The sequence below is a fragment of the Rhipicephalus microplus genome, chromosome 1 (assembly GCF_043290135.1).
Source record: "Rhipicephalus microplus isolate Deutch F79 chromosome 1, USDA_Rmic, whole genome shotgun sequence".
In the NCBI taxonomy this organism is placed as follows: Eukaryota; Metazoa; Arthropoda; class Arachnida; order Ixodida; family Ixodidae; genus Rhipicephalus; species Rhipicephalus microplus.
Window position 1 is genome coordinate 21,113,516 of NC_134700.1, and position 15,754 is coordinate 21,129,269.

General features: G+C 47.7%; 1 protein-coding gene across 3 annotated transcripts in view; it reads right to left on the bottom strand.

The window, feature by feature from the left end:
* Duox (dual oxidase) overlaps positions 1 to 15,754 on the bottom strand; it is a 545,810-nt gene that overhangs the window by 399,925 nt on the left and 130,131 nt on the right. For 2 of the 3 annotated variants that reach the window (XM_037429312.2, XM_037429311.2), the window contains exon 2: positions 7,355 to 7,435. The exons of the other annotated variant lie outside the window; for it this stretch is intronic. In XM_037429312.2, coding sequence (XP_037285209.1) covers positions 7,355 to 7,435 — 81 coding nt within the window. The remainder of the gene's footprint in view (positions 1 to 7,354; positions 7,436 to 15,754) is intronic. 3 annotated transcript variants of the gene reach the window in all.

A 15,754-nucleotide genomic window follows, 5' to 3' on the forward strand; every position in this document is an offset into this window, starting at 1 on the left:
GTTCGTCATGATTATTCTATGGTTGTAAAATAAAAAAAACTGTAAATGTTTGTTGGTCAATTTTTCCATCTAGTGTTTCGTAAATTATTATCCATATGTGTGAAGCGTGTGGTGTTAATTGGCTTTCCGTTTGTTGTTCTTATTAATAATTAGCTAGACGAAGTTGGAAGTGCTGGACGAACTTGAAGTTGTGTGTCTTGTGTGATTCCTAAGCATGCATACTGCAATAATCTGCTTTGTTATTGTAATGTTCAGGGGGTTCAACGAAACAAGAAGACCTTTTTATGTTGCGACAGCTGTTATTTATTAGTGTTAGCTGTTCACGCAAACATATTCAATGCATGCACGTTAGAAACGCATCCATTACACTGAGCTCGTGCACAGCAATAAATAATGGGCCCGTAAATTTCAAACAAATAAAATAAACCATCAACTTGACAAACGGCATCGCTGTCTAGCGAAGCAGCAGCGGTAGTAAAAATATCAAACCAGAATTTAAACTGAATTGAAAATAGGGGGTTAGCCGCGGGCAATTTGCGCAAGGCTGAGCCGCGCGATTCACTTTTCGCCATTGTTCAAAGTTGGTGGCGCCACCGGTGCCTGTCAAAGCAGTGGCGCACGAGGCGGATAACACTGCACCGTGAAGAGACGCCCCCAATGTTTCTGCAATGAATAGGTAGATGGGCGCACTTTCAGGCCGCACATTATTTGCATGCTTGCGTAGCCTGTTATTGGTGCACCTTTCTGTTTGTCCGATGTACTTTTGGTGATAGCGTATACTCAGTATAGGCCATCACCAAAACCCCCACTCTTGTCCATTTTTTTTGCGCGTCTTCTTTTTTTGCCACTTTTCTCCTCATCTTTTTTCCCTCTCCCCTATACCACACGATACCACACGATAAAGGGAGGTCATACAGGACGCTATTCTCACACCCGCAGTACTAAAACTCCCTAATAGGGAATTTCAGTGCTAGGTACGCATTCTCTTGGGGCGATGCGGGCTTGGGAGCACGCGGCGTTGCGTGCCCAACCCATACCCAACCGGAATGCCTTTTAGATGGCGCCTCGGTGGCATGCACGCAAACGCAAGCCGCACGAAGTTCACACGCGCTCGCAGAGCCATAGCGTCTTGTCGCGTAAGTATTATTTAGGTCTTTTTATGATTTAAAATGTTGAATTAAACATACATAGTGATCAGAACACTTTTTTTATTGTGTACAGTAATCCGGTATACGCAAAAAAGTGGAAAATACAAGGTTACTTTAACGACAGTGTCGACATCTTGTGACACTTCGTGCAACCGCATTCATGAACATGTTAGCTTACGCGTAATATTTTTGAGATGAAAACGAATAAAAAGGTTACTCATTTGTAATATTGTCGCTGCGCAGTTTTTGACCAGATGTACAATGCACAATGTTTCTGCAATAACAAAGTTGTGGTTGTCTGTTTTACTATGGCCGCGCTAGATGGTGCCACCTATTCAGCTAGTCGGGGGCTGGCATATGTTTTTTAGTTTTTATGTTCCAGGCCATTCTAGCTTTGGTAATCTGGCTGAAACCGTGTAATCGCTATAAGTGCTCGCACTTTGGCTTATTTTAACTCGACGGCTAGAGTATATGCAGTGCGAATACCTTGAGTTCTTGCGAAAGTGGACCGCGCGGATGCATGGACCCATCGCCCCAGCGATCTTGCGACGCACCTGTTTGGGATTTCGCGCATGCGCAATACAGCCGCCCCAACGTCCTGCGTACGCAAGCCGCTTGGGTACGCAGCACTAAAACTCCCTATTGACACCAGCTCACACTCGCCTCAGCGACAGCGTCCTTACCGCGTTTCCGCCGAAGAGTGCCACGCCATTACGGAGCAAGTAAATGACATGCTTAAGCGTGGAGTCATACAGCCTTCTCGAAGCGCTTGGTCGTCACCTGTGGTTCTGGTAAAGAAGAAAAAGATGGCACCATTCGATTTTGCGTGGACTGTCGCCACTTAAACAATCTTACGAAAAAAGATATCTACCCGCCACCACGAATAGACGACGCCCTTGACTGTTTACTAGGTGCCTAGTACTTTACATCCTTGGATCTGCGTTCTGGGTATTGGCAGGTGCCAATGGCTAAATGTGATCGCCCTAAAACAGCCTTTGTAACGTCGGATGGCCTATATGAGTTCAAAGTTATGCCATTTGGGCTCTGCAACGCACCTGCGGCATTTGAGCACATGATCTATACCATCTTGCGTGCCCACAAGAAGAAAGCTTGCTTGTGTTACCTGGACGACATCGTAGTCTTTTCGGCTGATTTCATAACACATCTTGGTCGTCTCCATGAGATTCTCACGTGTCTAACTTCTTGAGGCCTTCACCTTAACACCAAGAAGTGCCACTTCGCAGCACGAAAACTAACTATCTTGGGACAAGTCATCACAAAAGACGGTCTTCTTCCAGACCCCGATAAGCTTCGAGCTGTCAATGACTTCCCAATGCCCACATCACTGAAAGCCCTAAAAATCTTCGTTCGTCTCTGCTCCTACTTGCGTCACGTCGTGCGCAACTTCACGTTCAACATCGCACCTCTGTCGAGTCTGCTTTCCAACAGCAAAGGTATATCTGCATGGTCACCTGCATGTGACCCCACATTTCACCAGCTGCGCCACCTGCTGACCTCACCACCTGTTCTTCGTTACTACGACCCCACTGTGTCCACAGAAATTCGCACCAATTGCAAGTGGCGTTGGTCTTGGTGCCATTTTGGCACAACGGAAAGGTACCCGGGCCAAGCCGAATACGTGGTCACTTATGCAAGTTGCGCTCTCACGAAGACTGAATTGAACTACTCCGTGACATATAAGGAGTGTTTGGCCATAATCTGGACGTCGACGAAGTTTCGCCCGTACCTTTACGGCTATCCTTTCGACGTAGTCACAGACCAGCACGCTCTATGTTGGCTGTCCACCTTGAAAGACCCGTTCAGACGCCTGGGGCGTTGGGCACTTCGATTGCAGGTATACGACATCCGTGTCGTATACCGTTCCAGTTGCAAGCATGCGGATGCCGATGCACTTATCCGGTCGCCATTAACACCAGATGTGGCTTCTCTGTCACCCCATTTTACCACCTTGTCACCACTCGACACCACTGACATGCTTTCGGAGCAGCGTAAAAACCCATACCTTGTCTTGTTACTCGACTACCTTACCGATCCGTCTGCTGTCCCTTCCAGGAGAGCGCTACGCCGGCAAGCAGCCCACTTTTCCATGCGAGATAACATTCTGTACCGCCGCAACTACATGCCTGGTGGTCGGAAGTGGCTCCCTTGTGTGGCTTTTGGTGCCCCCGCACGTTCCTGGCCTTTCTTCTAAACTTCTGGCCCGGTACCATGGTCCATACCGTGTCATTGACGCAACCTCGCCGGTGAATTACGTCATCGAGCCCCTAACACAATAATCAGATTTGCGCCGTCGAGGACGCGAGACCGGACGCGTCGACCGTCTCGACCCTACTACGACCCTACTACGACCCCTCATTGCGCCTACTCCCCGAGTCGCCAGGATGGCTACTCTGCACCCAGGGGGTATTGCAGTGGAGCATACGCACCAACACGTATGCGCCTTCGGAAGAAAACAAAGAATTCCGCGCTCTGATTGCGCGAGAGCCTGTGCGCCTTTGCCAGACTTGCCGTACGGCCACTTTTTGTTGCGACATCGTTGCAACTTCTCAGGTTGAATAAGCATCATTGCATTGTGAATAAAATAACAGCGCACCCGACGAAAACGCATCGAAGTGCGCCGCGCACTACCTGCGCCGTAGAAGTTGGTGTAGCAGAGTTGCGCCAACGTACGCCATCTTGGGGTCAAATGTCTTGCGAGAAAAGCAGTCACTACCTGCGTAGGAGCAGTGCTCGCGCTTCAGAGCAATAGCGCTGCTTTGTTTTTTCGTTATATTTTCTTTCTATATACATAAAGGTACGAGCAAAACTGAGTTTTTCCGGTCACGCCTAGAAGCCTTGATTTTATGTTTACGTTCTTGGTATGTAATAGTGAAACAAAGTGCGTTGGCTTGTTGAACCAGTGGGACATATTTAGAACTTCGTCGGCTTTTCCGCTGATTTCCTATTTACATATATGAACTTAATTTCTCACTCCCGATTGCCATCAAGCCAGTTAGGATTGAAATTTTTTGTCGCGTTCGGCTGATTCGTTAAGTGTGTGAGTTAGGCAGCTAAAGTTTTGTGGTCTCCAACTGAATTGAGCTGGATAGCAATCAAAATAAGACGTGCGACGCCCGCGTTACGTGCTGCTCTCGTATTACCCTCGTATTACAATCGCGGCGCACGACAATTGATGTGAATGGTTGTTCAACAGCCCTATCGTGTCCAACATTCTTTTCGCTTAAGGTTTGAAAGCCGCATTAAATTCACCCGCTAGCAGCAGCACCTTGCCTTTACTTTTAGCATTTTACCCATCAGACCACTAGGACGTATGTAGCTTATGCACGCTGACCAACTCTGCATGTATAACGTATTCACTACTACATCTGTGGATAATACAAATACAGCAAGGTTCGCAGTGCCGTAGATAGGCAAGAAGCCAAGCGCATGGGCGTCAAAGGGGGTGCAAAAGGGGCACTTGCCCCCCTTGAGCCAATACAACACCTGCCCTCACCCAAGCTAGACTAGTGTTCTCCCTCTCCCCAATACGCAATGCAACAATGCTTTGCACCTTGAGACATACAGACGAACAGACAGAAAAACAGCCAGACGGACAAAGAGACACACAGACAGACGGCTGGCCGGTCGAACAGACAGACAGATGTACGGACGAACGGATGGATGGACGGACGGATGGATGAACGGACTAACGGATGGACAGACAGAGAGACAGACAGACGAAGAATTAAAGGTTTACAGATAAAACCCTCCGAGGCCTCGCCCCCCTAATCAATATTCACTCCGTAGATACGCTGTAATTCTTTTTCTCCCGCCGTCCCTCATCGTGCTGGTGAAAAAACAAAGGATATTTTAACGATACACTGGCATGTTCCGCAATACACGTCTCCACGCTTCGCCTCTCACTGGCCGCCTGTGACAACACCTTCTCACATGGGTTCGCTACTCTTCGGCGCCCGCGCGCTTGGGAGATGCTCGCAGTGCTGCAATGGAGAAAGTCATGTTCTGCGTTTGCGGGCGACTTCTGGTTCACGCGCTTCGGTGGTTCCCCTTTGCATGGCGCCGCAGGATAGCGTACTCGATCGGTCTTGCGGAGTTTCTCTGCCGGTCCGCAAGCCCGCGATTGCCGCCACACTGTGCTGTATCTTTGGTAAATGCACCCCTGTTTGTTGGTGACCTGCCTTGAGTGCCATCTCTGCGCCATGCCGGATAGTAAAAGAACCCGGCCGTTGCGTCTTTGTGTGCATCGGCAGTTAAAAGTATCGCGTCCCTTCCCGGCCGCATCATAGGATAAGCCTTTAGCAAACCTATCTCCACCTAACTGGCACCCTTCGTGGAGCCCAAACCCACGACTCTGAGATTAAGGGTGGGATGCTCTTCCGACGAAACGAACGACAGTCACGGGCCTGCGGGCCGGCAGTGAACTCCGCAAGACCAACCGAGTGTCTTACCGGCAGGCGCTAGGGCTAACACAAAAAAGAGCTGCAGCCGATAGCGCAGACGAGAAGCTGCCTGCTAAAGTAGCGCATCTAGCTCTCGCGCCGGCCTGTATGCATCTGCCCGGCAGCGGCAGGCGCCAGGCGCACGCAAGCTACCGTGGAAGGGACTGTCACGGGCAGCCAATGAGGATCGGTGAAGCACTGTGACGTGTGATAGCGTGACGTAATGAAAAGACGCGTTGTCTGGGCAAATTTGAACACACGTATCCACGCAGAAAAAAACCGATGCACGGCTCGTGCCAGACTAAAGGGCCTGGCAGCAAAACCACGGTGGTCATGTTCCAGGTGCTCCCACCGCACACGTCAGCAACCGCGTAAGCCGGAGAGCGAGGAGCAAAAGGGGAGGGCGTGCTGGATTCTCACATTCCCTCCTCTTAAAGACTGAGACCAGCCAGTAAAAGAGGCTGTCCGAGGCCAAGTAATAATGTCGGCTCAGGTACAAGGGAATTGGCCAATGCGGCGATGTCCAGCAAGAAGATGTCTCTAAAAAGGCCAGAATCGAAGGGTGCCGCACAACACGGAGGAAAGAGGTAGTCGCTTCCGTTGACACAAGTCCATGGTTGGCGAAGATCATGCAACAGTTTCACTACATCAGGGAGAACTGGCTGCCAGTAATGCGGTCCGCAGCCCAAAAAGAACGGAGCAGCACGGCACAATGAGTAGCAGCCCGCTCACTTGAAGCACACTGGACAGGAAAATTCGCAGCCGGGAACTTGCGAGGCATGGCTGCAAAGTGCGCCTAGCAGAGAGCCGCCGAAAGCCGCTGTGACGAGGTCTAGCAGGAACGGCAAGTAGCCAGGTATAGAAGCCGAAGCGACCACGCTCGGGCCTGGGCCAAAGCTGTAGTTGGCGGGCGAACCACCGAAAGCGGCTGCCAATGCCGCCAGGTAAGTTTGGCTGAATGGTAGTGTCAGCAGGGAGAATGCGGGAACCAAGCCACAGTGGAGGAGACCAGGCACAGCAGGCCACCGGTCAGGAAGAGGCTGGAGGCATGATAGAGCCAGACACAAGGAAACGACTGGGCGATAAAAAAAGCAGACAGGAATGCCCGTGACATAGCCTGCTAGCCGGAAAGAGTGCCTACCTGGCAGTGCTACCCTACAAAAGTGGCGCTTGCCAGGGTAAGGCTTGGACGACACATCAACGGGTAATTTAACCAAGTGGGCTTTCTACAACTTCCAGACGTGTGTCCTTGCACCGAAGCGCTTATTCTCCCTTTACTGGCGTGGCCTGGAGTAATGTCCAGCTACCTGCTAGTGGGAAAAAACTGCTTAAATGCGCTTGAGCAGGTTGTACTGGTGGCATGACTTGGGGCCAGCCTTACAAACCTTCTGTGGTTGTGTGACCACCTCCCGCCTCTCCCAAGTCGCTGCTGTGATTGGCAAAAGTGTTTGAGAAAGGCTGCATAGGCCCGATGGACTTGCTCGCACGTGACTTCACGCGTTGTCATGCGTAAAGTAATGAGCGTCATGCTTCATGCCTGGCCAATTGGGAGCAAGCAGGAACACAATATCTGCTAGTGGATTTACGACACTCTCATCCAGATATCACGAACATACGCGCTGGGAACTTCTGTAGCCAACGGCTTTAAAGGCGGAAAACCAGCTAATTTTTTCATAAAATGTAGATTCCCCAACAGTGAGAGATGTCAAGGAACTAAGGAAAAAGCGAGGTGCACCAGAAACTCACCAATGGCTCCCCAGTCCTGGTGCGCCAGGTTGTTGTACCAGCCATCGTAGCGTTGCTTCTCAATCGAAGATGACGACTCATCTGCGAAAATAGCAAAGAAGCATGCAAATGAAGGGGCGCCGTCAGTTTACAGCACACGCAGCCTGTTTCTCAATTTTGCAGGGTAAGAAAGTGTGGTTTCCTTCTTTAGTTTCAGAGCAAAAGGCAAGCATGCTAACAATATCGCGAAGATCATGCGTAGACAGCTCTTACACGGCGCTTGTGTTGTGCGCGTACCAAGATGCTAGTACTTTTTTACAACCAATTTCCCTTTTCTGTACACCGCTGTCGTGTGTACATTTAGGTTACAGTGTTTGACTGCTGACCAGAAGATCACGGGTTCAACGCGGGCCGCCGCAGATCGCAGTTCAAAAGTGTCAAAACGCTGGAGGTGTACTGTGCATGAACGAGCAAATTAAAGAAGACCAGATGGTTGAAAATTCTGGAGCCCTCCACTAAAGCAACTCTCAAATTGAAATCGTAGTTTTTGCACGTAAAACCCGAGATAATATTCCAAGTTTTCTTCAGTTGTAACTTGTGAGCGAGTTATGGTTTGGTTTCAATTTTTTTTTTCATAAAGCTGGTCCGCTACGATCGTTTTCATAGAGCATTTATCCAAGAGAATGACCTGGCGGGCTAATTTGTATTACATCTTAGTAGCGTCACACTTACGGCGACAAAAAGGAAAATACAAAACATCATTTACAAAGGATCCGAATTCGTATATAAACTGAACAAGTCGATGACAACACTCAAGCAGAACATCCACAAAGAATGAATTAATAATATGATGTAATGGGCAGTGTGCTTTGTCGTTAAGAGTCTTCACTTGAAGACGTAATGATTGTTAAGATAAAATCTTATCTTTTATGCTTTTATTATTGCTTTTGGTCAGAACGTTTCACAAGAGATGTATTTATTCTAGTGCACAACTCAGGCGCAAGTTGCGCTTCCTATGCCTAGGTTTTCCTCGATGTGTTCGAGCTACGGCTTTTCAGAGCTAAGGCAAGCGTGCTTCACATCCCCGGTGAAAAATGAGGAGACCGACAAGCACGAACATCATCTCGGCATCAGCTTAGTCAACAGGCAAATCAATCTTGGTTTGCTTTTGTCTTACAAGTTGGCGATCTCGGACGTGGTGTACGGGTGAGTCTGTCTCTTCGTATTCCCCTGCCCTATACAACAATCATCGCATTGCACCTAGCCTACTGCATAAACCTGTTCAACTGTCAATATTCTTCTTTTTTATAACGCCATGAAGGCTCATGTTCACACTATTTCTTTTCGTACGATAAATTTCGTATGCTGCCAGCGCTTCTCGGGTCAGCTTGTCATTACTCATTAACGTACACAGCCCAAAAAGCGGTTGACAGAGTACAGATGAATGCCTTTTCAGCACGGTGTTTGTGCTCCCTGAGCCTGCCGTTCGGACCCGAACGTCCGATATATACCCTTCTCGGCAGCTCAAGGGAAGAGAGTACATTACGCCTCCCTCACAATTGACAAACTCTTCCCTGTGTATGTTTTAGCATCCTCCTTCCTTCGTGGCATTGGCATTCAAAAACATTTTTATGAAAGAGGCTCTGGTATTTGTAATCCTCGTGCGCGCGCTGCGGAGGGTGAGGACTCGAAGAGTGGAACCTCCATGTGGCACGCCTTTCTTGCGTGCAAGGTGGGATAACGCCGGAGCTCTGCAAGGAAACACGCCACAGAAGCCAGTTCTGGATCATTTCTTTTCCACTTTGAATTCATTTTATTGCCTTAGTAAATGTAGTAGAACATCACATATGTACAATCAAGAATTCCAAAGTAAAAAAACTGTAGTGTGACCTTCACTTAATTTAATTATATAAGCATAAGCGGTAATAGCAAACAAATCAAGTGAGCACAATAATTAAGAAAATCGAAGCAAATTAGCTAAGAAAACTAAATTCAGAGTAGTGAAACGTGAAAAAGCATATCAAGCAGAAGAGCGAGTGAGAAGAAAAAAAAATTGCTTGGACAACAGCCAATATTGCGTTATTTCAGATAGCGATGCCACAGGTAATTTTAGGGAGTACAAGGGAAGCACGAGATTGAGTAGCTGAGGGTAAATCATACCAAAGTGAAATTGCAGTGAACGCAGATTTTTTCCGCAATTAGTACGTACTTGTGTTTTCAGTGTGTTGTTGATCATATGGCATGAACGTAGGATTGTAATGAAGTAACTTTTGGAATAAGACGGCTATGTTGAGCTGTAACAACTGATTGCTAGGCAAGATATTGTAAAAGTGGAGCCATAGATTAGACTGTACAAAAATAGAAGTAATGATGCGTACATCCTTATTTAGGATATGTTGAATTGAAGTCAAGCGTGTCATTCCATGAAGCAATACTGTAGTTAATGTGCCCGCGAATGAAAGTGAAGTACAAGGCTAGCAGGGCCTCAAGAAGAAAAAGGGGCGATTTTTCATTTATACGTAGACGCTAAACAAAGCATTCTGCTTGGGTTGGTGGAAGTGACAGCGATATGTCAGGTCAGGATAAAGATGAATATATGCCGATAAAAGTAACATCCTCACAAGCGAGTGTAGAATGAGTCGCAAGTTTTAGCTCGGGAATCAGCGTTATGGGTCTTTGATCTTGTCTTAAAGAACACATATTTAGGCGATTAGGAACTAACCCTTGTTACCCACCGCGGTGGTCTAGCAGCTAAGGCACTCGGCTGCTGTCCCGCAGGTCACGGGATCAAATTCCGGCCGTGGTGGCCGTGCTTCGACGGAGATGGAGAGGCTTGAGGCTCGTGTGCTTACATTTATGTGCACCTAAAGAACCTCAGGTGATCAAATTTTCGAAGCACTCAACTACGGCATTTTTTAGAATAAATGGTGGTTTTTGAAGGTTAAACCTGAACAGATATTGCTTTGTGTGTTTTCTGCCAATTGAAGCATCTCAGTCACCTGACGAGATAAAACAAGTATTTGTAACGTTTAGCTGTCACGCGTGCGCATACAGCCTCGCAATGGCAGTGAACGGATGTTTATAAGCAGCGAGTGATCCCTGTGGGCACGCGATTTGCGTGTCTGCGAGGCTCATTTTGAGCGAGGCCTCGGCCGGAAAGCGGATACGCCTGTTCAAATAAAGCTGCTTTAAAACAAAACCTTTACAAGTGGATCTCCTTCAGGCGCTACATCCCGGATATGTAGCGCCTCCGCGATTTGCGTCAAGGACCACAAGGGGGTGGCCCTAGCGACAGCGACCATCTGGGCCAAACACGCGGGTGCAGCTAAAATGCCACTATAACAGCGGCCATCCGAACGAGCAAGGATCCCATAGTGGTCTTCACTGACTCCCAAACAGCGGCACGCAACTATCGGAAAGTAAGGATCTCCACGAGAGCGATAAAGTTTCTGAAACGCGTCGACACTCCTCCCCCACACAACTGCATTATCTGGGTTCCGGGACACGAGGGCCTCAAGGGGAGTGAAGCTGCACATGCCACGGCACGTGAATGCATCAACTGGGCTTCCCCACATGACATTCGAGACACCTCCCACACCAGAACCCCAGCAGAAGAAACTGAAGCGGTCCCTTTCATCTACTACGAACTGCTGCAACACTATTGGCTACAACGGAGGTCCACCTTCTCCCACATCCCAAACTTTCAATGGATGAAGACACGGACTACAGGCGCCTTCAAAGCAATACATTTACGCATGGTGTTTTAATGCATCACTTCAAGCCAATGTTGTGTGCCCACACTGTAATGTGGTAGGCACCCTAGCCCACCTTTTACCTCAGTGCAAGAGCAGTAACCCAGCCGAACAAGCAGCAGCTACAGATGCTGACCGAAACCTCCTCAGTGAATCGTGGGAAGCTGCGATCTCAAGCCGGACCTCGTCGACCAGCGCCAACTCGTCGCGTGGGCCAGCAAGGGGCGGTCTAAGCCAGATGGTTCCTGAAATAAGGGACCCTTCCACATTCACTTTTTGACCACCTAATAAACGTTTTCTCTTTCTCTCTCTCTCTCCTTCAGGCGTATTGTATTCACGAAAATAAAAAAAAGTTTATTTTTTTAGGGCATAATCGAACGGCCAAAGAAACAAACAGACGTCGAGCAGTAGCACAGTAAACGTTGGCATTGTCATTTGTCAGCCATGCGTTCCCGTTAGCGCTTCGTAATGTACATGCACGCAGAAGTACACAAAGTTAAATAAAACTAGTTTATGCACAACAATGAATAAAGAAAGAGCTAACTACGTGCTCATTCGGCACAAGATCAACCATTTCGGCACAAAGAACCCGTTGAAGCCAGATGCGCGTTTTCGAGGAGTTCGGGCTCTTCGTGAACAATGAAAATGCTAGTCGAGTTCAAAGCTCCCATAATCCAGCATTCCCGTGCGTTGATCAGCTTGCAGCACCCTCTTGGCAAGTGTCAGAAGGAACCAATTTTGAAGCGCCTAAAACAAGGACTGGAAAGAAAGGGTGGACTGGACGACTGCTAGGCTCGTTCTGTCAACTTTTTCTCTCCGATCCTTGTTTCTGGCACTTTAAAGTAGGTTCCTAATGTCTTAGAACCTTTCTCAAGCTTCCTTGCTTCTAGGTACATGGTAAAACGTTTCGTTTTCTGGGTTGTTCGGTGGTGCCGTGCTTCCTCGTCATTACTCTTGACCTGATGCAGCGCGACGCCACCATTAGATCAACGATAACCGCTCACATGCGAAAACTAGTGAGATTCTATAAGCTCTGGTATGAAATTAATGCCATCCTAGTTCATATAACCAAGCGGTCTAAATATAAATATTTATGGGCCTCCAGCGTACGCGGTACAGAAATACACACCGTGCAGATAGACAGCAGTGCGTGCGCATCCTCCAGGAAGCTCTATCCCATCCTCTTCCTACATAGTACTCAAGGTAGACATTCCGAGGACACGGTAATATGCTCTCTCTGTGCTCGAGGCATTATCTGCCGGGTGAACTGCAAGCTCTGTTGGGATGTTTCTTCTGGCACTGGTGGTACAAAGTCTGGTAAACCGCGCCTTCTCTTGTGACTCAGCTGTATCTTACAGCCTGTTGTGCACACCGAGGTGGAGCAGCCTCTCCACGCTCGTGTACATGGGAAGCCCGAGGGCACTCTTGACCGCTTTTCTTATCAACGTGCTCAGTTTGTCTCGCTCCGACCTGTGCCAGATGTATCACGCCACATACGTTGCGGCAATGCACAACAGATTGATACCGCAGAGAAGTTCGTGTGAGTCAGTGTAGCTGCACGGCTCCAAATAGGCGCCGCTGTCGAGACACTTTCTGGACCCCGAAGCTCTAGAAAGCGTTTGGAATTGCATTAACTTCATGTTATGGCGTACGATTGCTGGCCTTGGGGAGGGCGGGGGGGGGGGGGGGCGATGCGGGAACAGGACCATTTTTTCCTTCCACACCCTTCCGGCAAAACTCTTCGCACATTTCGCCATACAAGAGCGGCAATGCGATATTCCACGTAGCAATAATCACAGTACCTGCGGCGGGTCAGCTGTCACCATAGTGCTCTAGGCTCACATTTGTTATCATTCATCCTGAAACACAAGTGCTTCCCTGAGCCAGACATGCATCTGCAAAGTAGGGGCTATATATATACTCCACGCTTACTACGTACTGTAGCGTAAAAAATAGTAAAGAAAATTGTGAGCTTCTTAGGTCTATGTGTTTTTCATGTTCACGACACACCACGCAAGGTGATCCGAAGATGTGCAGCAATGACAAATAAGACAATGATTGACGAACATTAGCAATGAAGAAATAATACGCCAAAATGAATGAACATTGTAGTATAGGTTGCTTCTTTTTTCTCTAAACCTTTGATTGTGACTAGCCCTTAGTGGTAACGGCTAGGGTAGGAACAGTTACTAAATGCTCGTAGTAACTGTTATCAACGTCTCCGTTACTAACTGCGCTTACTACCACGGTTTTAACATATGTGACAAACCATTACTTCCCCAAAGTTAGCAAGTACTACCACATATTTCTAAGAGTGTAACGCTCCGTAGCTTAAACTGCGTGGGTAGCAGACACCTATTTTTGTGCGTGTGAAAAGTATAGACAAAAGCTGCACAGCAGCAAGCATTTTGTGATCGCCAGCTGTCGTTCATCGTATAACCATGAAGTACTCCTAAGTGAGGCCTAGCGGTCGAACGCGGTAGTGGTGGTGTCGCGGTGTTTACACCGGTGCTGCTGAATGAGCGCCGTTGAAGTGTTTCTGCACGGCCGCTCGGGCTTTGAGTACGATTTAGTGCGTTTTACGGAGTCACAAACAGTACTGCTTTGCAAATTCAGTTTATGCGACCGAGCACCAGCTAATAATTATGTTTTTCTGTAGTTAAAAATCATTGAATACTAGGCTGGCTTAGGATTAAAGGCGTGCGTGTTGAAGGGTTTCTATCAGGCCACCGCAAATTTACACCCACGGAATAACACTTTATTTGCTTAATAATTCATAAAGAAGGGTCTCTCTAGAGCCGTATGGGAGGTGAAATTACGGTGTTTATATATAGCCGTGTAAAGAAGTGTGAGTGTGCAGCGTGAGCGGGAAGCTGTGGTCAGTGTGAGTGTTATACTATTACGCGAATGTTGTGCGCATGTTGTGTACGTGTGATCAACATTAAGTGCTTCGAAGGTAATTCAGTTGAAGTTACGCTTGTGCATGGTACGGCTGCGGATGTCATTTTTTTTTCCTCCATGGCTGTAAAAATTTACTCCCATACTGACCTCAAGAGGTTTCGGTACGGATGTAAATAAAAACTTCTATACTGTTTTTAAGAAAGTTCCCCGATAGATGTAAATAAAAACTCCTTTCAATCCATCCGAAAATTTCATCCAGTTGGAGTCAATTTTTTACTTCCCTCGGACTGTGTTTATAAAATTCCCATCGGGGCATGCACTAAAGGACAATTAATTTACTCCCATCTCGGCTTATTTTGTTGCCAGTGCGCATACGGTGGTGCCACGTATGTACCTTGATATCTACAAAATGTGGCCGCCAGAGATTGTGCACGCTCACTGTATTAGAGGCCATCTTTGGTTTTTCGAGATTGCCGCCAGGTGGCGCTGATGTCTCACTCTGCGCCGATGGACATCCCCTGTCACCCTTATCATTCATCATGTACCTACAAGGATTAGAGGCCAAATTATGGAGGAAAGTGGACTGGGCTTCAACCTCTCTTTAGTCAAACAAGGAAAACTTATTGATCAGGCACTACCAGCATTAATGTACCCAGATGATATAGTGCTAATGACCAATAACAAGGAAGATTTGCGGAGATTGATGGACATCTGCGGTAATGAGGGAGATAGGTTAGATTTTAGATTCAGTAGGGAAAAATCAGCAGTCATGATTTGCAATGACAACGAAGGTAGTGAGCTTAGAATACAGGAGGTCACGCTAGAGATAACAGATAAATACAAATATCTGGGCGTATGAATAAGCAATGGGACCGAGTACCTGAGGGAACACGAAATATACGTGACGACTAAAGGTAACAGGAATGCAGCGGTAATGAAAAACAGGGCACTGTGGAATTGTTTGTGCCATATTTCGTATACTACCTTGGTGCCGATTATAGGTGCTTCCTATACAAGAAGCAATATGAAACATGCACTACTTCTGGACGAATCGGACATAGGGCGGATGTCTGCCCGCAGCCTGACAGCAAGAAATGTCGTGTTTGTGGGGTGCTCAATCCCACCGAAAACCACCAGTGTGACCTTAGGTGAAGCCTTTGCGGGAAAGGTCATCTTACAGGGGACAAAAAATGCAAAGAACGGTTTAGGACCCCGTACCTTTTGAAGAAAAGATGGCGGGAAAAGGAACAATGACAAGGCGATGAACAAAAAGAAATAAAGATTTTGTCGAACACTAGAGCCACACAGCATGGAGAGAAGAGTATTCACCAGAAAATCCAACGGAGGAGAATGGCAACGCCACCCAGGACAGAGGAGGACGACGCAGAGATCGTTCGAGCTCCTTCCCACGACTCACCGAAAAAAAAAGAGAACGGACTCAACACGAACCCAGATGCACATTCATATCAAGGTCCGCTCGTCAACACAGATCCAGGTCACGGGCCAAATACAAGACAAGGGCAATGACATCATCTCAAAGACAGTCCCAGGAGGGTCCTGACGGCAGTCGGGGCAGTCGACAAACGGTGAGCTGGGTGGGCGAAGTATCAAGGGAGTCTCTCCGGTCTGAGAGTTTGCCTGAGGTTGTGGCAGAAGGATCCACCCTAGGTCAAGAGCTAAACCATATTAAGAAAATGCTAGAGCAACTCACCCGTGAAAACGCGAAACAGGGGGACGAAATAAAACAACTAAAGGAAGAGAACGCTAA